General features: G+C 54.6%; 2 protein-coding genes across 5 annotated transcripts in view; both read left to right on the forward strand.

The window, feature by feature from the left end:
• JAKMIP3 (Janus kinase and microtubule interacting protein 3) overlaps nt 1–2,353 on the forward strand; it is a 76,297-nt gene extending 73,944 nt beyond the window's left edge. For 2 of the 3 annotated variants that reach the window (XM_072869200.1, XM_072869199.1), the window contains one exon: nt 1,728–2,353. The gene's annotated coding sequence lies outside the window, so the exon portion shown is untranslated. Of the gene's footprint in view, nt 1–5 lie in introns of all 3 variants that reach the window. The other variant, XM_072869201.1, reaches the window with a different exon arrangement.
• Nucleotides 2,354–2,829: 476 nt separating this feature from the next.
• Nucleotides 2,830–24,649, forward strand: DPYSL4 (dihydropyrimidinase like 4). Of its 2 annotated transcripts, none has more exons than XM_072869202.1 (14): nt 2,830–3,254; nt 6,343–6,431; nt 7,121–7,305; nt 8,164–8,328; nt 9,820–9,881; nt 9,980–10,060; nt 12,344–12,412; nt 12,521–12,641; nt 13,358–13,514; nt 15,572–15,713; nt 16,847–17,017; nt 20,208–20,387; nt 22,497–22,668; nt 23,572–24,649. In XM_072869202.1, the coding sequence occupies exons 1-14, from the start codon at nt 2,982–2,984 to the stop codon at nt 23,661–23,663; spliced, it is 1,959 nt and encodes a 652-aa protein (XP_072725303.1). In that variant the 5' UTR covers nt 2,830–2,981; the 3' UTR covers nt 23,664–24,649. The 2 variants fall into 2 exon arrangements, with proteins under 2 accessions (XP_072725303.1, XP_072725304.1); XM_072869203.1 differs by lacking the exon at nt 2,830–3,254 and adding an exon at nt 3,562–4,048.

Below are 24,649 nucleotides of genomic sequence, written 5' to 3' on the forward strand. Positions count from 1 at the left end.
TGTAGGTACCTGCACCTCTTACAAAACGTGTGTTGAGTTTATAAAGCTATGAAGAAAATCCCTTGATACTGAAATTCTAAAAACTCTCCAGATACTTGTACATCAATCGTCTGTTTTAAACTGGGCAGTGTAAACAGCAAAGGGAGCTAAACTACAAAAATGTAAGAAAATGAATTGTTCAGAAAAGTGTTATATTTGCGCTGGAGTAATACGACATTTTAAGTCAAAGGTTACGGGTTTTGATATCAGCATATGATTATATTATAAAAGTAATTTAACAAATTCCAGTTCTACCAGATAGCGATACCAATACTGGGATTACATTGATGAGCTACATTTTTACTTCTGCATTTCATGCTTAAAACGTGTGTCCATTTTGAGTTCTACTTATCTACGTAAGGTCTCAAAATATTTTATTGACTTGGCAGAACTGCGACCAGTAGTTGAGGTAACTGCCTGCAGCCTAAGGCATTACTGAACCCTCGCTGGAAGCCTGCAGAACGCTGGCATCTCTCTGAACGCCTCAGCTGGAAGGCCTGAAGCTGCAGCCCGGCCGTCCCGGGGAGCAGGGGAATTCGGGAGCTGCCGGGGGGAATGTGGGCGATAGCCGGTGCACTGCTGGGGGCTGGGGCTGGGGACGGTGACTGTGACGACGCGTCGTTGGGAAGTGGCGTGGATACGTTTCATCGCTGTGTGCTCAGGCCATGCTTTTGCACGTTGTGTGTATGTGTCTAGAATGTCAGTTCCAGTTTTGCCATTAATTAGGCTTTCTTAATCACGGGGTTTTTAATGAAAAAGCTAACTGTACAGGACAGGTACGTGTGTAAATAAGGGATTATGCTTATGTATATGTTAATAGTTATATGTAAAAAGATATGTACATAGGAAAGAAAAAAATGGCTCAAAGAATGTTTTCAAAACTGTTTCTTTCTTACAAATGCACAACCAGGAAATTTACATAAATGTGCTCCTTAATTTCAACATGAGGGTTTTCGCTCAATTTTCAGTCACTTTGAGTTTGATCCAGCTGGGGTTTTGTGCGAGGAGTTTGTACGATGAGTCCTCGACCGTGGCACAGAGCCGTTCTGGAGACGGTGCCACCCTTCATCCGTGAGATGAGCTGTGTCAGATCTTGTTTGCTGTCTTCTCACCTCTGGGCCTTGCGCATCTCTTAAAAACATGGTCTCAAAGGCACGGGACCGCGGCGGGGGGGCATTGCCCTAATCTGGGCCTTTTTCCTGCAGACCCTCCGTTCCTCCGTCCCTCCGTAGAGCAGCAGAGGAAAGGAGGGGTTTGCAGCCCGGGGGGACCCCCGGCTGTCCTCAGGCTGGCGAGCGCCTGCTCCTCAGGGAAGCAGCCGCAAGTCGGGGGCTGCCACCCGCTCCGGTTTCTCACCTATAAGCATCTTTTGTAAGTTCCCCAGATTTCCTTCAAATAACGCCAGGACAGGGGGCCAGCTAAGCCAAGCGTATCCCGGGTGTGTTAGGGATAGATACAGCACGCTGGCCACGTTTCGCCTCCAGGAACCTGAGCAGTGCGCGTAGGTGCGTTCGCTCAGACGCGCCGTTTCTGAAGGAGCACCGAAGCGGGCAGAGACGCGCCCGGCCCGGGTCCCGCAGGTGCGGTACCGGCCGGCCGCCGCATCCGCAGAGCACCACGTCTAAACTGAAATCCACTGGAATTGCAGCTTGCTTTGTCAACAGCCGTGCGTGCGTTGTGTATTTCAGGCCCGTACTTCTTGTTCAAGCTGTTGGAGGACTGTGGCTATTACTTACAGTATCCTGCTCTAGTACTATCTGTAGCCTTCAGCGTATCCTCGAGTGCCTTACACAGCTTGTGAAGAAAACTCCTGACGGTGAAGAGGAAGGAAATGCACCCGCGGGTCCCTCTGGGGGGGCCGACGCCGACTCCCTTTGCATCCCGACCGCCACCACCACCTCGCGATGGGCAGCGTGCGGTAGCACAGGAACGGATTTAGTTTAGACTCAGGAAATCGTATTGTGAATATGTGTATGAAACCCTGTACTTACATATTGTACATTTTATAAAAAGGAACTATTGTAAACTTATGCAAAACGTAATCCAGAGAAAATGTTTCTTTCCGATGGCCAGTGTGCCGTGACTTGTGTTCTCGAATATAATCTCCCAATAACCGTATCCTAAATACGTAATGGTTGGTTCAGTGCTGAAGCAGTAATTGACAGGCCCGAAGCAGGGCTGGATTGATCGATTACAGAATTTTACACATATTTTTGTATCGTGATTCATATGATATATTATCAAGAGACTTTCTATTCATTTGTAAAATACATAAAGTATTGCAAACTTTTAATAAAAAGATCTGTTTTAAACCTTCAAATCGGATGAACCGCGTTGGTTCTTTTCCCGGGTCGCGCAAAGGACGCCTTTGATTAGCTATAGTGCCCGGGCTCATTCTTGGGTTATGACGCAGTAATTTTTTAGTCGCCTTTTAAGTTCTGCCTGAAAGAGTGGTGAAACCGTGGATAACGGGTACCCGGGCAAACCCACCGCAATGCCGCTCGAACCCCACCGCTCTCCCCTTCCCAGCGCCCGACCGCCGGCGGGGCCGCCCCTCCCGGCCCGCCCAGCCCGAGGGGCCGCCGGGCACCGAGCGCCGGCGAGGGGCGGCGTGCGGCCCTGCCCCGCCGCCGCGGGCAGCCCGGGGAGGGAGCCCGCCCTGCCGGCCGCCCCAGCCCCGCCGCGGGCTCGGGAGGGGGGACCGGCGGTGGGACGGCGGCGGTGGGCACGGCGCTGCCGGGGGGAAGCCGGGGCCGTCAGCGGGGCCGTGCCGCGGGCGGATGGTCGGGGCGGCCGGGCGGGGCGGGCGGGGGGCGGCGGTCGGTGCTGGGCGGCTTTTAAGGCGCTTTGCTCCGCTCCGCGGGGCGAGACGGCTGCGGAGCGCGGCGGCGGCGGCGGGGCCGTGGGCGGGGGGAGCTCCCCGCGCCGCCGGCCCGCGGCCCATGGCGGGGCGGCGGGAGGAGCCGCTGCCCGCCTGCTTCGCGGGGCTGGGCGCGGGCAGCCCGCGGCCGCGGCAGAAGCGCGGCGGGATGTTCTGCAGCGTGGAGGACGCCTTCGACAACAAGACGCTGGACTTCGCCTCGCTCGGCGCCCCCGGCCCCGGGACGCCCTCCGGCGGGCACCGCCGCCGCCCCGGCCCCGGCCCCGGCCCCGCCGCGGCCGCGCCGCCCCCGGGGGCCGCCGCCCCGGGAGAGCTGCCCGACGGCTGCCCGCAGGTAAGGGCGGCTGCGGCGGGGCAGGGGCCGGGGCCGTCGTCCCCTCCCGCCGGCCCGGCCCGGGCGCGGGCATGGAGCCAGCCCCGGCGCGGCGCCCTGAGCCCCCCGCGGGGAAGCGGCGGCCCTCGCCCCCTCTCTGCCCACGGGTTGCGGAGCCCCGGGCGGAGCCGCCCTGGCCGGGACCCCGCCGGGAGGGCGGGCGGGGGCCCCGTCCCGTCCCGTCCCTTCCCGTCCCGTCCCTTCCCGTCCCGTCCCTTCCCGTCCCGTCCCTCCCCGTCTTTTCCCTCCCCGTCTTTTCCCTTCCCGTCCCGTCCCAGCCCCGCCGGCCGGCCCAGCCCCGCGGACGGGCTGCTTGCAGGGGACGGTCCGAGGGGCCGCGAGCGGCCATTTCTCCTTCGGGGAACACAACCTGCACCGGCCCCCGCGACCCCCGGGCCCCCTCCGTGGCTGCAGGGCCGCTCCGGGCGGCAGCGGGACCGGGCAGGGGCTGCGCGCCCCGTCCCGCCGCCGGGCCCGCGGGGCGGTTGGGGCTGCGGGACCGGCCGGGCGGCTCCGCTCCGCTCCTTTCCCTGCCGGGCCGGCTTTGTCTGTAGCGCCGGGAGCGCGGCCCCGGGCCGGCGGCGGGCGGGGGGAACCGGCGGCAGCGGCGGGGGGCGCGCACGCACGCAGGGACGTGCACACACAGGCACGGGCACAGACACGCACGCACACAGACACAGGCGCACGCAGACGCGCACGCGGAGCGCGGCGGGAAGATGTCGCACCAGGGCAAGAAGAGCATCCCCCGCGTCACGGTGAGGGGCTCCCTTGCGCGCCGCGGGGGCGCGGGCGGGACCCCGGGGGCTGCGGGCCCGGCCCGGCCCGACCCGACCCGACCCGACCGGACGTGGGGCCGGGGCCCGCGGGTCCCGTCCCGTCCCCCCCCCCGCAGCCGGCGGTGCTGGAGCGGGGCGGTCCCTGCCGCCCGTGGGGCCGGACACGCGGGGAGCGCCGCCGGGTTTCGCCCGCTCCTGCGGTCGGGAGCCCGGCGGTCCCGGCGGTCAGCGCTGCCGGAGCGGCCGTGCCGCCCTCCCGCGCAGGGGTGCGGGCGGGGCAGCCCCCGCCCGCCGGCCCCGCCGCTGCCTTTGTTGGCCGCGGCCCGGGCTGAGCCCGGCGGCCCCGCGCTTTGTCTGCCGCGGGCGGGGGCGCAGCCGGGCCCCGCCACAAAGGCCGCCCGGCTGCCGGGGGACAAAGGCGGGCGCGACCCTCGGCGGGGCTGCGGGGCTGCGCCGCCGCCTCCCCGACTTTCGCTGGGGCGGAGAGCGTCTTCGGGAAACGCTTCTCCCGCGGGACGGGCTTGGCGGCGGGAAGCGTCCGCCCGCCTCCTTCCCTGCCCCCCCCGCCCGGCGTCGGGCCGCCCCCGGGCCCCGGCCGTCGCGGGTCGCCGCGGCCGAGCCCGCCCGGGCGCGGTGCTTCGCTGGCAGAGCCGGCGGCAGCGGCTTCTCCGTCCCCCGCGGTGCCCCGGGGCGGCGGGCGCTCCCCGGCCGGGCGGTGCCGGCGGGGGACCCGCGCCGGGTGCCAGGGCTTCTCGGCAGGAGTGAGGACAAATCTTGGGAAGCGGTGCTTCCCCCCTCGTTTTGCTGGCTCATTCCCCAGTTCTCTTGAAAACATCCCGGTGGCTGCCGGGCGCTGCGTGAGCCGGTGACGAGCTGCGTTAGCGGGCTGCGAGAGCGGAGCGGGGCGTGCGGGGCTGGGGCTGGCGTGGGGCGGGGATGGGGAGAGGGTGAGGATGGGGTGAAGATGGGGGTGAGGATGGGGTGAAGATGGGGGTGAGGATGGGGTGAGGATGAGGATGAGGATGGGGTGAGGATGAGGATGGGGTGAGGATGAGGATGGGGTGAGGATGGGGATGGGATGAGGATGGGGATGGGGTGAAGATGAGGATGGGGTGAGGGTGAGGATGAGGATGGGGATGGGATGAGGATGGGGATGGGGATGGGGATGGGGTGAAGATGGGCCCCACAAGGGGAGGGGCCGTAGGGCTCTCCCGTGGGGCAGCCAACACTGAGGCTTCTTTTGATGGATTTTATGGGACAAGGGAAAACAATAAAGATGCAATAAAAGCCTTGATAGTTTTAAAAACACAATGCGAGGCTTTAATGGCTTTTTAATGTGCCAGTGATGCTCCCTAAAAGAAGACCCCAAAATGTTTTCCAGGCTGGTTTGCATCAGCACACATTGCTGTGGTGTAAGCTGCCTCCCGGGCCGTGTTGCCACGTGCTCTTCCACCCCTCCGTTGTTTTTGTGCTAAGGCCATGCTCTTTGTGTTGCCCATTTTAGCCTTCGTGATAATTTTTCTAGCAACACCAGAGAGTGGGAAAGGAATCCTCTTAAATTAGGCTGCAGTTCCACATTTACATAAATGCCTGTGCTTTCTCATTTTCCTGGTTAAAGATTCTGCAGATCTGACAGCTGTGCCACTCTCTTGCTTTGAAATGAGGAAAGTCCTTGAGGCATTATCTGCCTCACAAGGCTGTGAAAACTAATGAACGTCAATAAATTACCAGGTTAATACGGTGCACTCAACAGTCTCCATAACCGGAGCTGATGGAGGAGGCAGATACATGGCTGAGCTGCAGGATGTTATCTTGCAGACCTTTTAAAACTGCTGAGAACTTTGGTCAGTCTCTGAGCCTGCTCTGACAGAGCCCTTGGCGGGCCCTCGGTGCGTGTGCTTCCTGCGCGGCGGGTCGGGAGCAGCGAAGGCTGAAGCACGCTCCCTTCAGCCGGCCCCGCTCCCCGATGCACGGCTCAGACCTCTGAAGCGGGAGCATTCTGGTACCCGGAGCCGTTGGGCTCGGCCGTGCTGCCTGTACCCCAGGCTGGTACCGCGCTTCGTAGGAGAACGTATGTTCCTCCAAATGACAATTGTGTATGGTTTCCTTTGCAAAATACAGTTGGGCTTTGGTGTAGCGTAGTTTGGATATTCAACTAAACTTGAATGCTTGAAGGGCAAATATTAAGTCCTAGACTTAATGAAACCTCATAATGAGTAAAGCAGCATGTAAATAAAGTAATCTTTAAAAAAAGTGTGTTTTTTTTCCGTTAGAGTGACCAGCTTCTAATCAAAGGAGGAAGAATTGTCAACGATGATCAGTCATTTTATGCAGACATTTATGTGGAGGATGGTTTAATAAAGTAAGTTAAAATTTATATTTTATAATTAATTTCCAAGCATGATACAGTGCCATGGAATTTGAGCAAGGTTCCTTTCCGTCATTTTTCTCTTTGAAGTATGTTCCCTTTTTGAAAAACAAGGACAGCTTTTTAGAATAGTGTCAAGACAGAGCTACATTAGTGTGCTTTTGTGGCTGGAAAGACGTAGAAGTGCTGACAGTTTGTGCGCTGGTGTAAGCTGTGCAGGAGATGAGTGAGGAGCCAGGTTAAGCCCTGCAAAGGAGCACGTCAGAAGTAGTGTACGGAGTCCGGCACCGAGACCTCCGCAGCTCCTCTGTTCTGAGCGGGGTCCCTCAGGTGATGGCCTCGTGTCCCAGCGCTGCTAAGCGAGTGTCGGAGCCGGGAGGGGTGGGCTGGGTGCTGCTGGGCCGGCGGGGTGGGACCCGCGGGGTGGGACCCATGGGGTGGGACCCACGGGGTGGGACCCGCGGGTTCTCCAGCAGACCCCGGCTCTGCTCCCAGCGCCGACCGAGCATGCCGCGCTCCCTGCGTGCAGCTGCTTCTCCTCCCGGGGAGAACCCGGCCCCGCGGCGCGAGGAGACCTGGGCAGCGCGCACGCGTGCGTGCCACGAGCAGTACTTAGGAGTTGCTTTTGCACCTTCACTTAAAAGTTGTTGCCAGTTAACAGGAGATCTTAATACTGTTCTCAGACAAATTGGAGAAAACCTGATTGTTCCTGGTGGTGTGAAGACAATTGATGCCTACAGCCAGATCGTGGTGCCAGGGGGGATAGACGTCCATACCAGGCTGCAGATGCCCGTCATGGGGATGACCTCTGCTGATGACTTCTACCAAGGCACAAAGGCAGCCCTGGCAGGAGGAACCACCATGATCAGTAAGATGGAGCAGCATTTGAATGGACTTCTACGTAGAACATTGTTTAGCAAAACACATTGGGCCCTTTATCACTGCAGAGATTATTTACCCTCATAGCAGAAAAATGTTGATTTTTGCGGTAGAAATCAAAGCATTACAAAGCTAATTAGAATGTATTATGTGCCTTTTGGAACCTCCTTCTGTTGCTACACACATATATTAAAAATATATAGTTGCTCCTGCTTCACCTCCTAAGAGAATAAAATAGAAGAAAGCTTTAAACACCTTTTAATAGGTTTTTAATAGCTTTGCAAGTGTGTTTTTATAAGAGTTTTTTGGCTCTGTGAGCATGGGTTCCAGTTTTGTGTTAATGTAATGATTTCTGGTTTGCTCCTGTTCTGGTCCCAAGGCCCACTGCAGTATGTGACTGAAGGGCCAGGCTCAGCGAGCCCCGGCGTAGCTCTGTACCGATCTCATGGCCCACGCTGCAGGGAGCAGGAACAAAGACAGAGAAGTGCAGTAACCGGTGGGCTGTGGGTGACTGACATGGAAAATGCCAAGGGAGCTGTGCAAAAGTGTGCACGGACGTGCGTTGGTCACCGGCCTCTCTCAGATGCTGTGCTGGGTAGGCTGCGTGAAAAACAGGCATCATAATAGCCGTAACTTGGAGGTCGTTTGTTCCATCTGTTTCACTTTATCTGGGAAATTTATTATCCTTCATCTTCAATCAATGCTATAAAAATGAATTAGTATTAAAACGTCTCCTTTCCACAGCAGTAGAGTCTTGCACAAGATTACTGGTGGCTGCTGCGCTCCCCAGGTATTTCTCTAGCCCTTTCCCCGGCACGCGTGCTAACGCTGTGCAGTGTTTCCTCAGTTGACCACGTCTGCCCGGACGCGGGGACGAGCCTCCTGGCTGCCTACGAGCAGTGGCGCGGGATCGCCGACAGCCAGGCCTGCTGCGATTACTCGCTGCACATCGACATCCCTCGCTGGCACGAAAGCCTGAAGGAGGAACTGGAAGCCCTGGTGAAGGACAAGGGTAAGGGCGGGAAGGCGGTGTGCTGGCTATAACCCCACAACCCCCCATCGTAATTGTTGCAGTACGGGCACAGAAGCAGGTCGGCGTAGGGTAAGCTGTGACAGTTACTGCTGCTCTGCCGTGCTCCTCTTGCCCGGTGATAAATGGGGTGCGGGGAGGGGAGCGTGCTCCTTCGCTCCTGAGGTGCGACCTGCCTGTCCTTTGCCGTCTGGGAGAAGGGTGCGGATGGGGTATTGACACCGGCTTCACAGAATCACAGAATCGTATAGGTTGGAAAAGACCTTTAAGATCATCGAGTCCAACCGTACCGATGTTCATACCAGAACATCTCGTTCGTGTGTTCTCACCTTTGGGCAATGCACAGCCCAGTCATGGAAACTGATGTTGGAAACGGAAGGAATGGTGTCGGGCACCCTGATTCAGGCTGCCTGATGTACAGAAAAGCGTTTCTATAAAAACATCCAAGACGGGGCTTATAGGATAAAACTAAGCTTTAGGCTTCCCGTAGGGATTTCGTTTGTGCCTATAATTCCTGCACATCCTGAAGTACGCGCTGGACATGGCTTACTGGAAAGCAGGCCATGCGGCAGGAATTCATGCATTTCATTAATACTTATTTCCACATTTGGAACTACATTTTGCTTTCAGATATGCTAATGTAGAGCTAAATGACTTCAGTGTAATTTGTAGTCTTGCAAGCAAGGGCTTAATTGGTCAATTAACATAGAAATTTGCAGTGAATTTCCTATTAAAATGCAGAGCGACTGAAGTAATGTAGCTATTCCAAGCTTATACCGGGTGTTTTTCATATGTATGCTCACATCAAATACGGTTTATTTGTAATTTGATTGTAGTTTGGGATTAGTTGCTGCCTCTATCCATATAAAATACAGTAGCAATTCTCCGGCTTTGACTCAGTGCTTCATGAATCATCCTTTATGTTAGATAGAAATGATAGAAATTAGGATTGGGTGCAATGCTGTATGCAAAGTACTGCCCATCTATTTCCCTTGCTGAATAGCAGTGCTCTAATAACAGTGCTCAAATATTAGAGAGTCTCATCTTTTGCTGTAATTTAGTCTTAGCACTAACACACTAATGCAAAGACAGTTACCAGAAAGAAGTTGAGGATGAACCATAAATTGAAACCACCACTGGAGGGAAAACTCGGACTGGGAGCAATGCGTTTGATTCTGGGCATTCGGACCAAGTTACGGAGCGTCCCTCAAATCAGAAGTGGGCTATGGGTTGGGTTTTTCTGGTTCAGGTGTGTCCAAAGACAGGGGTGTATGGTCTTTCATGGCTCCCAAGCTTTGGGGTTCAGTTCTTGTGGGGACAGTTCCCGTTCCAGCCCTTCGCCTTGCTTTGCTTTCAGTCTGACCCCAGCCGGCACAAACCTCCCCCCGTTTCGAACGCCCCTGCTCGGCCCGTACCACGTCACTGAGTTCTCGGCCGCGACGGTAAACACACACGTCATGTTCTTTTCTCAAGGTGTGAACTCCTTCCTGGTTTTTATGGCCTACAAAGACAAACTTCAGTGCACCGATGCCCAGGTAACAGAGCCAGCCAGCGTCCAGCGAATGTCGTCACCCACCCTCTGAGCGCGAGCTGTGCTTTATCTGACGTTGGGCAACCCACTGTCTCTTGGCAGATGTATGAAATATTCTGCATTATTCGGGACCTGGGGGCCATTGCCCAAGTGCATGCTGAAAACGGAGACATCATCGATGAGGTACAGTAGTTATATTCATTTAAATTGAAGGCTGACCAGAGTATTTTAAGGCAAACAGATGGGCTGTGGTGTCTAGCGGAAGGTGGAGCAGTGCCAGCACGCTTGTAGCCTCCAGTTGGTGCTGCGAATCCAGTAGGGACTGGTCCAGATGGGAGAGGGAGGAGCAGCCCGCCGTGACGCCTGGTTGCTCTGGGGACAGGACAGCAGGCACTGCTCAGTGTCTGCTGTCAGCAGGGCATCACCCCGGCCGCTCACCTCCGAGGTCTCCGGCAAAAGCCGAGCCGAGTTGAGCTCGTGGCCTTGCAGCAGAGCAGCCTCGGTCGGTCCGTGCGTGCGGGCCCCGAGCCTTGCAGCAGCCAGGGGAACGGAGAAGGGTGCTCCTGCGTCCTGCCCACGCGCGTCCGCCCGCGCGCCGGTGGGATCTGCTCCCCGGTGTAAGCTGATTACCCCAGCCTTGGAGGGAAAGGGCTGACAGGAGACCTGTCAGGGCAGACCAGACAGGGGACATGGTGGTGACAGCGTGTGCAGACAGAAGAACGTGCGGGAGCACCGGGGGCACCTGCTAAAATCAGCAGATCCTCCCAGTTCCTTGCATGCGCTTGGGTGTCGTCACAGAAATCTTTACAAGGACTGTTCAGTGGTTCCCCACAAGTATGTTTTGGGGCTTCTTAAAGGGGGACTGACTGCCTTAAGTGACACTTCATTGCATTATCTGTCTTAGAAGTCTTGAGTACTGGAGAAAATAAAGAGGTTTGGATCTTTTGAAATGACATACGTTACACTTGGCAATATTTATCTCCAAAAATGGTACTCGGGAACTTCCTTGGTATTGCAGACTTGGCTCGTGTTCATTATTTTTCCTTTTTACCTTTAGAAAAGAAAATCTTAGATACGTACTGCAATGAGATGATACAAGGTAGAGCTAGACTTGCAGGTAGAGCAGACTTAGCTTATGGCCACGCAGGTGTTCAGTCTGGTGTGGGAGGAGAGTTTAAAATGAAAGCAGGCTCCCAGTCCTTCAAATGGGCTTATTTGAACAAACAGGATAAAGGCTAATTCCCACCTCCCCGGGATTTTATCTGAGAAACCTTTTCTTCAGCTGGCTGTGAAGCATAATGTGATCCCAGGCAGTTCAATATCTTCAGAAGTATTTCTTTAAGCTGCCAGCGTGATGACACTCGAGCCCTGGGGACAAACTCGGAGGATATCTGCAATGGGAGTACAGTGGATGGAAAAATAACCATCCTCTAAGAGCAGGATCCTTTAAAGCCTGTGAGATCTGGTCCGTAGTGTTGAATAATGTCCTTGCACCTGATGCCAGCTAAGTGGGACCGTTACATGACGTAGAACATCACAGTAGGGAAACTGGATGAGGTGGTGCTAGACATCTGCTTTCAAAGACAACGTGAGTAACCTGGGTGCAACCCAGCATTCACTCCAGCTTCTGTCACCGTGGGGTCCCAGCTAACATGGAGGCCCTGCGGGGACTCGATCCGTGCCCAACGCGACGTGAGGCTGTGGCAGCGGGGGCTGAGCGCGTTGCTCTTTGGGGGAGCTGGTGCCGCCGGAGCAGCGGAGCCGGGTGGGAGAGGACGTGGGCGCAGGCGGGGGCTGCTCAGCTTCAGCCCCTGTGCTGGGGCACGCGGCTGTGCCAGTGGCTGTGCAAAACCTCCCCTCCCGCTGCTGCCTCCCCCCAAAACTGCGAGGGGCCGAGCAGCAGCAGCCTTCCGTCTGAGCCACGTCCCCGCTGCTGCACGGCGAAGTGCACCGGGGACGGGGAATGCACGCGGCCACGGCTGTGTGACTTACCGGGCAAAGCTCCGGAGAGGGGGCAGCTGCTGCGCCCTGCTGATGGTCTCACGTGCCTTGCACCCACCTCGGCTTCCTCCGTGGGCTTCTCGGAGCAGCTTCAGGCAGCCCCAGGGAAAGGGAAAACATCCGTTCCTTTCCCGTAGCCATGCATCATACCTAGCACAGCCTTAGAGTAAGCGGGTACACATCCTCCAGAAATGTAGCTGGGTTTGAAGGGTGGGGAAGGTCCAAAGGTACCGTTGGGACGCAGCAGTTCCCGGTCCAGAAATGCTTCCACAGCATGAGGCGGGTCTACTAGGAAGTAGCTGCAGCGGTTTATGGAGCGTCACAGGTATAAATGGTATCGCCTAGTCACACTCACGCATTTCCATCATCCTTCAGGTATGCCTGAAAAGGTGTTTTGTGTCCCACATGGCTTCGGACAGGCTGTCATATCACTGACGGCTCTTCCGTTCATCTTTGTCCACCTAGGAGCAAAAGAGGCTGCTGGAACTTGGGATTACCGGGCCAGAAGGGCACGTCCTCAGCCGCCCCGAGGAGGTAAGATCTCCAGTCCTTCAGCAGAACTACCCAGGGGTTTGGAGCAGCGGCTGCGGCTGTAGCAGAGGTGCCCTGAGACGTTTGCTGCCTGTGTTCTGGTGTCCGCAGGTGGAGGCGGAGGCGGTGTACCGTGCAATTACCATCGCGAAACAAGCCAACTGCCCCTTGTACATCACCAAAATAATGAGCAGAGGTGCAGCAGATGTGTTAGCTCAAGCAAAGAGAAAAGGTAAAGTGTTTCATATTTGCAGGCTAATTGAGCCTATTTAAGTATGTCCAGGAATACCATTCTAGCTGCAAGGTTTAAGAACTCGCTGTCACCCAAGTTCTCTCACATTTTAAGGGTGCTGAAACATGGTGTTGGCTCTTCTTCGCAGAGTGAGCCAGAGCTCATTGCTCTGAGCTGGAAAGATTCGCGGAGATGTGCTTGAAACTTTGACACCTGAATCTCAGTAGACGCAGCTGAGAAAAAGGAAGTAATTCACTTGCAGTCATTTGTCATGGACTAAATGGAAACTGGATCTGGAGCAAGCTCCAGGTTCAAACTGGGGGTAGAGTGGGAAGAGCTGGAAGCAATCCCGCGGGGAGCGAGACAGAAGGCCGTGCCCAGGGAGAGGCGGGGGTCCACAGCCACCTCTGCCCCCAGCCAGGAGACTCTGCCAGAGACTCTGCTTTGATTTGGGGGAAGGCGTGAGGGTTTGTAGATACAAATGTACGTTTAGTCTAAGGAGAAAATAGATGGGTTCAAAACTTGTTTTGACAGCATTTCCCAGTCGTATGAGGTAATCTGAGGGATTAACGTGAATTTAAAAAGCTGAAATACTGAGAGCACTGAGGATAAGTGAAACCGTCTTGTATCGCTATCCGCAGTGTTTGTCCGCACTGTGTGCAAAGAGGCTGCAGGGCGTGCGGCGCGTTTGCACTCATTAACTGGTTGCTCCGTAGGCACGGTTGTGTACGGAGAGCCCGTTACCGCCAGCCTGGGCACCGACGGGTCGCACTACTGGAGTAAAAACTGGGCCAAAGCTGCAGCCTTTGTCACGTCTCCCCCCATCAGCCCGGACCCCACCACGCCGGATCATCTCACCTCCCTCTTGTCCTGGTGAGTTCCGTGTCGGCACGGGTGCCTGAGCGCATCTGTCGTGTTTGCATCCCGCCCGCATTTGTTCGAATGCCGTTTACAGCAACGGCATTGCCCGTAGAGCGGGGCTGGCCGGGGGTCGCAGCCCCTGGCCTCGCTGGCCTGGCCCCCCTACCTTTCGGTGGGTGACAGCCTCCCCGTTCCCGCGGCACCCCCGGTCTTCTCCCATACCCGGGCACCGTAGGGTGCAGCAGCACAGCAAAGGCTAGCATGCAATTCAGCCTTCCCCTTGATATTATAATCAGAGTAGGAAAAATAATCTATCAATTGTTGCACTTTTCCATATCAAAAGAATAAATCTCTGGGTTTTTGAGCAAGGAGACAGGTGACTCTTTCAAAGAGAGTCTCAGTTTTGCTTTGATGAAGCCAGGTAATAGTTACCAGATCTTCTGTGTAAAAACCAGGCTCGTGCTGCCCGATTCCTCCTTCAGCACCGGAGGGGGAGGGCGCAGCGTCCCACGGGGTGGCCAGGGCACCCCAGCACGGGAGGGACAGCCGTCGCTGCCGCTCTGCCTCGCTGCGTCCTAGGGAAAGCCGCCTGCGCTGCTTTAGCGTTAAAACAAAAAGGATTCTCTCGGAAGCAGTGTTGGGCATTTGCAAGATTTTAAAACGTGTGAAACATAAGCTTTTAGGGCACGTCACCGTGCGGAGTTGTTTTGATGTATTGAGTACGCGGCAAAGCCCCAGGGGCCGGCGGGAGCGTCTCCAGAGCTGTGCACAGACCAAGCGGGAGCTGGCAGCCCAGACCGGGCTGGAAAATGCCAACGGGCAGGGAAATACAGACCCGTGTGCTGGGGCTGTATCCAGGGACGCAGCTGCCAAGCTGTTAATCAGGGTTGGAGCTTTGCCGCGGGCCAGGGTTTAACATTTCACAGCAAAGACGCACCACGGTTGTCACCGCCGCCTTGCAGAAAGCAGTCCGTGGGAGAGGGGATTCATTCACAGCGGGGGGTTTGCGTGCAGGTGCCGGCAGCCCGGCCCTAGCATCTTCACAGCCCGCTGAGCGGCACCAGGAGGAAAGCTACAGCTCTCTGCACTAACTGCACTTTGGGGTGGGTGGAGATAGAAAAATCAGGTCCCGAGGTAATGCGTGAAGAATTTTTGAAATGGGATGAGAGGTGTTTATGGATCCCGATAATTGTAAAAGAATTGCATTCAATATATATTTTAAAGAAGAAATAAACGTTTCTTAGAATTCCCTGAAATGTGGGGTTTTTTCCTAGAAGGATAAACAGTTGTTAAGAGAGAACAGTGTTCCATGTTAGTATATCTTACGTAGGATATAAGGATACCTCGACACATTGAACGTTTTCTTAAGAGGCAGTAAAATACACGCGTGGTCCCGTCTAGCGCGGCTCTGACCTGTCTGGCGGCGTGCTCCCGGGCGCGCCGGGCCACAGGCTCGGTTCTCTTCTTGCCCTGCCTGCCAGCGTGGATCCGCTTCCTCCCGCTGTAGTATGTGATAGTACATAGCGTGGGGTTGTCCAGGATCTTGTTTTATTTAACCATATCCTTGCTTTAAAAGAACCTTGCTTGGAGACCCATTTCCTAAAATAATCTGAGGTTCAAAAGGAAGGTACAAAGATTAAAATGTTGGCTTGAATAATAAAAATTATGGCCAGTTTAGGAGAGAATATAAATAGTGCTTGTGAGGCTGCTGTTTACATCTTTTAGATGACTCCAGTGCTTAATTCCTGTATAAATTAGTAGAGCGAGTAAACGGGTAAGCGACCTCACACTTGTGGGATAACGATGCCTCTGTGTACCTGTAAAAATTACCTTTTAACTTGGCTTCCCTCAGGGTTTACGGATCGTAAGTCGCCTGTCTTTACAGTCTTTGTTGGTGAAACCAGTCTGTACCAAACAGAGGGAGCACGAAGGCACAAGCCGCGTGTGCCACAGGCAGTCTTCCAGGCGAGGGTGGCCTTCGTCACGGGGCCGGGGAGGTGGTTAGTGCCGAGGAGGCTGTTTGTGCCGCCGGGTGCCTCCTCTGACCTCCGCTGCTGTGCTTTGCCTAGCGGGGCCCTGCAGGTCGCAGGCAGCGCTCACTGCACCTTCACCACCGCGCAGAAGGCAGTGGGGAAGGACAACTTCACCCTCATCCCCGAGGGAACCAACGGCATCGAAGAGCGGATGGCGATAATTTGGGAAAAGTGTGTGGTAGGTACTGAAATAACGCTGATTCCTTGCGAAGCTATGGACGCGAGCGCACGCGAGCGGTGCTTGTGCTAGGTGATGTCAGCGTCCTCGTTAATTCAAACGAGCCAGGAGGTGTGACATTGTCTAGACTGCTGCTTCAGAGGAGCTTGCTAATGAGAGAAAATGTGACAAAGTCTTCAAAGGCTTCGGTACGAGAATCATCCACCCCACTCCCACTTGCAGTCACAAGAGAAAGTCTCTCCAACAAATTTACTAAGGGTAAGATGCAACGTTCCCTTCCCTGGCGCTTGCAGGAGGCCTGGGGAGGCGGACGGGGACAGGGCGTCTCTCCCTTGGTGGCCGTGGCCGTGGCCATGCCTGCCAGCTGCCTGGTCACCCCAGGCCCCACCGGTGGGGACGGGTTCCTGCGGCACCTCCGAGTCTGCCGGGCAGAGCTGCTCCGCTGCCGAGGGAGAGCTGCGGTCCACGAGCGTCTGGCCAGTGGGACCGAGTCCCGTGTCCCGGCACACCGGTGCAGCCTGCCCTCCCAAGGAGCATCCCTGGGAGGCTCTAGCCTGCATCCCACAGAGCAGACATCTCTGGGTGGACTTCCAGGAGCTTGGGAACCAAGCCACCCTGAAGTCTCTGTCTTCGGTAGGCTTTGTTCAAAGATAAATAGAATTTAGCTTAAGGTAATAAATAAAGTTGATAAAGATAATAAGTAAAGATGATAAATAGCACTATTTAGGTTCACTTCCAGTCTTTCTTCATTGAAATATCCTTAACCATCTTTGGTGAACATGAGACAGGACGTGAACGTGTACAGGAAATTGGAGCCTACCAGTGAAGGTCTTGTTCTTCAGAGACCTTAAATTTCACAGAGTCCAGGGAAACTAAAAACCTCTATTGTATTATTTAGCCCACAGGGACAAGGCTCAGTGCCCCATGTCTCCCTTTTCCCCGTAATTGCAGCCTGTCGCAGCGCGGATCCTCACACCGCACGGCCACCTGGTTGGGTCCTGCGGTTTCCTCTCCTGGTGCCTCATTCCTGCTGGTGGGAGAGCGGGGGTCCAGCCACGGAGACGGGGCTGCTGCCCGCTGCCAGGAGCAGGGTGCGTCTCCAGTGACGGTCCTTCTTCCCTTCTGTTTCCCAGGTCTCTGGGAAGATGGACGAGAACGATTTTGTAGCGGTGACCAGTACCAATGCTGCCAAGATCTTCAACTGCTACCCCAGGAAGGGGCGCATCGCTGTGGGCGCTGATGCGGACTTGGTTTTGTGGAACCCCAAGGCTACTAAAATCATCTCAGCAAAAACCCACAATTTGGTAAAATATGTTAAAAGTTATTTTCTTGAGCTGGTTTTAGAGTCAGAAGAGAGCAGTAAAGCAATATAGTTCTTCAGATCACAAAGATCAGATCATTCAGCAAGGGAGGAGCTGTTTATGTGGATAAAGTGGTGAAGGACCTTGTGTTTGCTTTTAAAATACAAGCAAATTAAAATATCCTTTGGTTACTGTAAAGGGCAGGATTGTAACTGAGTAGCAGTGACTACTCTGAGACAGTCTGCATCTGGTACAGAAATTTTAAGATCAATGTGTTCGCTCTGAACTAGAAAAATGTAAGTGCTGAACTTGTTTTAGGTATTGGACAAACTCAAACACAAAAAGGAAGCCCACAGAGGGTGGAAGCAAGGACAGGGAGCCTGGGAGGAATACAGAGAAATTGCCCAAGCAGCCAGGGAAAGCTGAAGCCCTGATAGAATTAAATCTGGCCAGGGACATCAAGGGCAACAAGAACAGCTTCTATAGGTACGTCAGTGATAAAAGGAAGACTAGGGAAAGTGTAGGCCCTCTCCGGCAGGAAACAGGAGACCTGGTTACCCAGGAGAAGGCTGAGGTACTCAACGACTTTTTTTGCCTCAGTCTTCACCAGCAAGTGCTCAAGCCACAGCACCCAGGTCGCAGAAGGCAAAGGCAGGGACTGGGAGAATGAAGAACAGCCCACTGTAGGAGAAGATCAGGTTCGAGACCATGTAAGGAACCTGAAGGTGCACAAGTCCATGGGACCTGATGAGAGGCACCCACAGGTCCTGAGGGAACTGGCAGATGAAGTTGCTAAGCCACTATCCATTGTATTTGAGAAGTCGTGGCAGTCTGGTGAAGTTCCCACTGACTGGAAAAGGGGAACATAACCCCCATTTTTAAAAAGGGAAAAAAGGAAGACCCAGGGAACTACAGGGCAGTCAGCCTCACCTCTGTGCCCAGCAAGATCATGGAGCAGATCCTCCTGGAAACTGTGCTAAGGCACATGGGAAATCAGGAGGTGATTGGTGACAGCCAACATGGCTTCACTGAGGCAAATCGTGCCTGACAAATTTGGTGGCCTTCTGTGACGGGGTTACAGCATTGGTGGATAAGGGAAGAGCAACTGATGTCATCATCTACCTGGACTTGTGCAAAGCATTTGACACTGTCCCACACGCCATCCTTGTCTCTAAATTGGAGAGACATGGGTTTTGATGGGTGGACCACTCAGTGGATAAGGAATTGCCTGGATGGTCACATTCAAAGAGTTGCGGTCAACGACTCGATGTCCAAGTGGAGGCCAGCGACGAGTGGCATTCCTCAGGGGTCGGTATTGGGACCGGTGCTGTTGAACATCTTTGTCGGTGACATGGACAGTGGGATTGAGTGCACCCTCGGCAAGTTTGCCGATGACACCAAGCTGTGTGGTGCGGTCGACACGCTGGAGGGAAGGGATGCCATCCAGAGGGACCTTGACAGGCTTGAGAGGTGGGCCCGTGCGAACCTCATGAAGTTCAGCAAGGCCAAGTGCAAAGTCCTGCACATGGGTCGGGACAGTCCCAAGCACAAACACAGGCTGGGCAAAGAATGGATTGAAAGCAGTCATGAGAAGGACTTGGGGGTGTTGGTTGATGAGAAGCTCAACATGACCAGGCGATGTGCGCTTGCAGCCCAGAAAGCCAACCATCTCCTGGGCTGCATCAAAAGAACCTGACCAGCAGTCGAGGGAGGGGATTCTCCCCCTCTACTCTGCTCTCATGAGACCCCACCTGCAGCACTGCGTCCAGCTCTGGGGCCCCCAACGGAAGAAGGGCATGGACCTGTTGGAGCAAGTCCAGAGGAGGGCCATGAAGATGATCCAAGGGCTGGAGCACCTCTCCTATGAAGACAGGCTGGGAGAGCTGGGGTTGTTCAGCCTGGAGAAGAGAAGGCTGCAGGGAGACCTTCTAGCAGCCTGCCAGTACCTGAAGGGGCCTCCAAGCAAGCTGGAGAGGGACTCTTTACAAGGGCATGTAGTGATAGGACAAGGGGTAATGGCTTTAAACTGGAAGAGGGGAGATTTAGGTTAGGTATAAGGAAGAAATTCTGCACTGTGAGGGTGGCGAGGCACTGGCACAGGCTGCCCAGAGAAGCTGCGGATGCCCCATCCCTGAAGTGCTCAAGGCCAGGCTGGATGGGGCTCTGAGCAACCTGGTCTGGTGGAAGGTGTCCCTGCCCATGGCAAGGGGTTGGAACTAGATGATCTGTCAGGTCCCTTCCTACCCAAACCATTCTGTGATTCTATGATTAAACTATCAATACAGTTTATTGTATCAGCATCACTCCCGAAGAGCCAGACCCATTCCTGCGTGGGCTCCACGGGCGCTGCCTGTCCGTAGGGGTCACTCAGTCAGGAGAGATTCGGGTGCATCTTAATGGCATTTTAGCCGTGGTCTTCCAGGCCATGGACGTCCCCAGACCAACTTCCAACACGACCCTCAGACAGAAGTCTGCAGTTGAAAGAGAGAGGGGGTGAGGTGTTGTGAGGAATGTTGGTGCTGGAGCTGATTGAAGTTAATGTAGAAACATTTTGACCCATGTGTTTTTTTCACCAAAATGTTTTTTATTGAAGAAAATTACCACTGTGATTGAAATATCCAGGTGTTTTCTTTAAAAAATAGAAACAGGTTTTCTTTTGGTCCAGAAAAATCACTTTTCCTTTTTTATAATGCTGCATTTTTTCACTGTAAACTTTGGGGTTTGATAGTTTGTTAGTGATAGTAATGGGAGCATTTGAAGCAAGTGGCACAATTTTGCATTTCCCACAAAACAGACCTGACTTTCCGTATTTATTTTGGTAGAAGACGTGCGGTGACTTGGAAGAAATGACAAGAACTTCTGTCCCCAGATGGAGAACTTAAGCAGGGCTCTTCTGGGGCTCAGAGATAATTAATTGTTCATGTATAGTAAAAGCCTAGTTTGCTCCAGGAGTGCTGCCTGTCTTTTGGGCAAGTACCGAGTGTTTTGAGGGTTTAGTTTCTCCATTCCAGTTTGCTTTAGTTCATCCAGTTAGAAGAACCTTATTATTTGAAATGTAACGGGTTAGTGAAGTACAACTGATTGTGCACCGGGAGCAATGTACAAAAACGAGGGGGGGTCTATAGTTGGCTAGACTGTCCCCTTCTCTTCTTAAATCGTAAACGTATTGAATATCTTGGTTTGTTCTTTCCAGAATGTGGAGTACAACATATTTGAAGGCACAGAGTGCCACGGGGTTCCTACCATGGTCATAACTCAAGGAAGAGTTGTTCTTGAAGATGGAAACCTGTTTGTCACCCAGGGGTCAGGTCGCTTCATTCCTAGAAAGACGTTCCCTGATTTTGTTTATAAAAGGATAAAGGCACGAAACAGGGTAAGGAGAATTTTATTTGCAATAATCCTGTATTTTTGTTGCAATCTCTCTGCGTTATTGTATTGCAGTCGCTGTTATAGTAAGCTTCCTGATGGAATAGGCAACAGCAACAAGAATATTATTAATATTATTTCTTCTTAGGCCTTGGAAATTTGGAATGTTGTCAGGTAACTGCTTTGGTGCGTGGTTTGGCTCACTAATCAATAATGCCTATTTTAGTATTATAACTAATAATACTAGTATTATTAGTATTATTTGCCTATTATAAAGTTATAAAGCAAAAATGACTTCTAGCAAATCTGGGTTGGTTTATTTCACATTGAGGTAGAAGGGAGGAATTCCTCTCCTACCTGTATTAGAAAAGTTTATGTTACTGTATTACCAGTATCTGCCTTGCATCTGTCAAAGACTGATGGATGTAGCGGTCAGTAGTTACTGGAAATACAAGAAGATAAATCCCTCAGTGTGCTAGCACAGCTTTTTTAGGAGTGCAAAGACGGGCAAATAGATAAAAAGCTTCTTAACAGCTCTGCCCTCCTCCCCTTTTCCATGAGTTGTTGCAGACATTTTCATAGACGTTGTAGCTGAGTGCAGAGCGGAAGCCGTTAACCCCCCGTTCCCTGCAGAGGCACCAGCGGCGCTGGCAGCTGCGGCAGGAACCCCCGGGGTGCCCCTGGGTGCCTGGGGTGCTCCCTGGGCTGCCTCCGGAGTCAGGGCGGGATGGGGATGGGAGCCTGCCGGCTCCCTGCGGGATGGGGATGGGGATGGGACCCCGCCAGGTCCCTGCGGGATGGGGATGGGTTTGGGGATGAGCCCCTGCTGGGTCCCTGTGGGATGGGGATGGATGGGACCCCGCCAGCTCCCTGAGGGATGGGGATGGGTTTGGGGGTGAGCCCCTGCTGGGTCCCTGTGGGATGGGGATGGGGATGGATGGGACCCTGCCAGGTCCCTGTGGGAGGCCAGATCTCCCCCGCGGCACTGCCCGCTGGTGGGCAGCCATCTCCGCTCCATCTGGCGGCGCCGGCGGCGGCCTCCTTCATTTCCCTGGCACGTCCCGCATCCCTTTTCACACACGGACAAGCGGCAGGGCAGGCTGGCCGGTCCCGTCGGCTGGGGCAGAGGGTTCCTGGGCTCCTTGTTGGCGGTCAGGCTGCATCTCTGTCCATTGTGGAAGCAGACGCCCCGTGCCATATTTTTTATCATGAAGGCTGGAGTTTGCTAAACACAAACCTTGTCACACAGTGAGCTGAAGTCCCTGCGCCGGGTGGATGATAACCGGGCGTCAGCCCAGGCGGTGAGGGGCTGGTTTGTTCTGTTAATGCGTTTGGGCAGGCGTGTTCAGCACTTTGCAAACGCCCCGGCAGCCTGCCCGTGCCAGCTCTTCATCCTTGATTTAACCGGAGCTTTTGACAAAAGCTATGGTCAAAAAGAGCACTGGAAAACATTGAGCTGGGTATTTTCTTCACAAGATATGCAGCATGATGAAGACAAAGGTCATGCAAGAGAAAAATGTCTACAGAAAATGCTATATATGTCTTGATAACCTGTCAGTCCGTGCCTTTTTAATTTGAAACCCAGCACTTCTCATGTTCAAAACAACTCCGTTCTGACCCCGTGGCTGTCAAAGGGCTGTCACTGCTTTGCTGGGAGGAGAAACAGCCTTAAGCAAATCCGTGATGAACCGCTGGTAACGAAGTCGTTACGGCTTTGGCTCCCCTAGCAGCCGTGAACGCCCAGGGCTGAGCTCATCCTCCCTGCAGGAGGACGTGACGGTCACACCGGGTGACACTGGCGGGGGCACTCACCCGTGGGATGTTGCCCACAGCCCCTCGCACGGCGGCCACCCCCCGGCCACCTCCTGGAGCCCCTTTTCCCGGGGGGACAGGGCCTTTGCGGGGGTGCAGCGCTGCGTTCCCACAGGGCCGGGCAGCATCCTCCACTGCCCTCTCCCTGGGGAGGGGTCTGCTCTGTCTGTTTGGGGGTTCCACCCAGAACCCTCAGTAGGGGGTTAAGCACAGACAGAAGGACAACAATGTTGTATGTTGGGTCTGGCTCTCCTCACCTTAGCTCAAATACGTGCCTTACACCTCTGCTCACTCCCCCCGGTAGCTGGCTGAAGTCCACGGCGTCCCCAGAGGGCTGTACGACGGACCGGTCCACGATGTCCTCGCAAGCACCAAAGCCGTGGCCCCCACGCCGGCGTCCAGGATCGCTCCCTGTGCGGGCAAAGCCCAGGCTCCTGCCGTGCGCAACCTCCACCAGTCGGGGTTCAGCTTGTCTGGTAGGGCCAAAGTCGGGGCTGCAGGCGGCGGGGGGCTGGTTTGCCTGGGTGTCACAAAGTCCCAGGCTCGTGCGAGCGGCAGGGCAGAGCTGAGGACAGAAACTTAATTTTTGCTCAGTAAAAAGCAAGTCTTGCTGTTGCAGCAGCCTGGGGACTGAATGCAGCACAGAAGTCTCTAGGGTGTTTTACAGTATCTGTGTAAACGCGCTGACGAACGTGTATGGCAGAGCCCGGCGGGGCTGCGAGGCAGGTGGAGGCTGCGGCCGGGGGAGCAGGAGGATGAGGCTGAAGGTGAGGGTGGCACCGCAGCCCTGCCCGGGCAGTGGGGACGCTGCCGTGGCTGTCGGGCGCTCGGGACTTCAGCCCCGGCTGCATCCCCTGCAAGTCAGGGGCTAGAAGTGGTTGGGTTTGTAGAGATTAGCCAAATAACTCCATTTTCAGGAACCAAAAAGATAATTTCTTCAGTCTTTCTGCATCAGCAGGCAGCGATTCAGCATCGCTCAGCTCGGCACCCTGCAGAAATCTGCCGGGCAGCTTTAGGGACCTTGGAAAGCCAATGCTCTACCATAAAATGACTTTTGTAATTTTGTTTTCTTAGCTGGTTGAAATCAGGTGATCACATATTGTTTAGTGAATGTACAAGGTCCCACATTTATTATATAGAAACTCTTTATTTACCCGAAAGCCACTTACAATGTTTTCCAGAAGGAAGCAATAAAAAATAAAGACGTTCAGGCAAGTGAAGCCATTCCAAACTGTACTATGATAATACAGCGTCCAAAATTATATATAATGAAAACACTAGTATTTCCCACAAAGGGAATGTTTTACGATTTGTGCATTTAAGCAGTGGGTCTCCCGCCCCGTGCCGACAGCACAGCCCATGCCTGTCCTCTTCCCTAGGGTCGCAGGCAGACGACCACATTGCCAGACGCACGGCTCAGAAAATCATCGCCCCGCCGGGTGGACGGTCCAACATCACCTCGCTATCCTGACGGCCCCCGTGCCGGCGGGGCAGCCTGCGGGCCGCGCTCTCCCCGCGCTGCCGGCGTGCCGGCGTGGCTGTCCCCGCCGCAGCCGCCGCCGGGGCGAGCCTGGGTCCCACTGGGGCCGGATCCAGGCGGGAGGGGGACGGTGGGTCGCCCCCAAGCGCAGGATGAAAATCGAGCATTCGTCAGCTGCCCCAGCCCCTTCTTTCCGTAGGTAGAAAATAGAGTAACCCTCCCGAGAGGTAGCGCTCCCATCTCGATTTCTCCCAGTCTGTATTTCGTCACTAGCTCGGAAAGCCCTCCCCTTGTGCATGCGGGCACCCAGACGTACGCGTGGCAGCACGCTCAGCCCTGCTGCCGGCTGGCTCGTGGCCAGGACGAAAATGAAGGTGCATTTTGGCTGGAATACTTCATTTCTAGTAGCATCAACTGCCCTTTCTAGTCGAAGGACTTTTAGCCGATAACTGTATGGTTTTAATACGTGAGCTGCAGCTCATCTGTTTGCAGCATCGCCGAGCAGATCTCCACACCACCTCGCTTGCAGCCCTGGCCGTGCTCCGGGATTCACCGGGACGGCAGCGCGTCCGTCTGTCCCCGCAGTGGTCACGGCGTCAGTGGGGCGGGTGCAGGCGTCCCGGGGCAGGGCAGGTGCTGGCGGCTCCCAGGACCCGAGCCGCGGCAGACGTGCTGGTGGGCTGTAGTCTTTCTGTTAGGCTTTTTTAAAGCTTATTTATACAGTTTTTCAAGAACCACGTGTAAGTCTTATAACCAATAACAAGGCTTGTTTGAAGGCCGGTTGCATATGACAAACTCTTTTATAAAGGTTACTATAGCCCGTTTATTATATTTAAAGGTATGTACAGTAAAGGTGAACCTCTATGCCACAAAGCTATGCATGTACCTCTAACAGAATGGCTCACCCTTCGTTTTCTGTTCCTTGCTTTGAATAAAGTTTGTTGGAAATCATAAAACGATAGAAGTGGTTCATCCAG

Source organism: Ciconia boyciana, chromosome 8, assembly GCF_034638445.1.
Source record: "Ciconia boyciana chromosome 8, ASM3463844v1, whole genome shotgun sequence".
Taxonomy (NCBI): Eukaryota; Metazoa; Chordata; class Aves; order Ciconiiformes; family Ciconiidae; genus Ciconia; species Ciconia boyciana.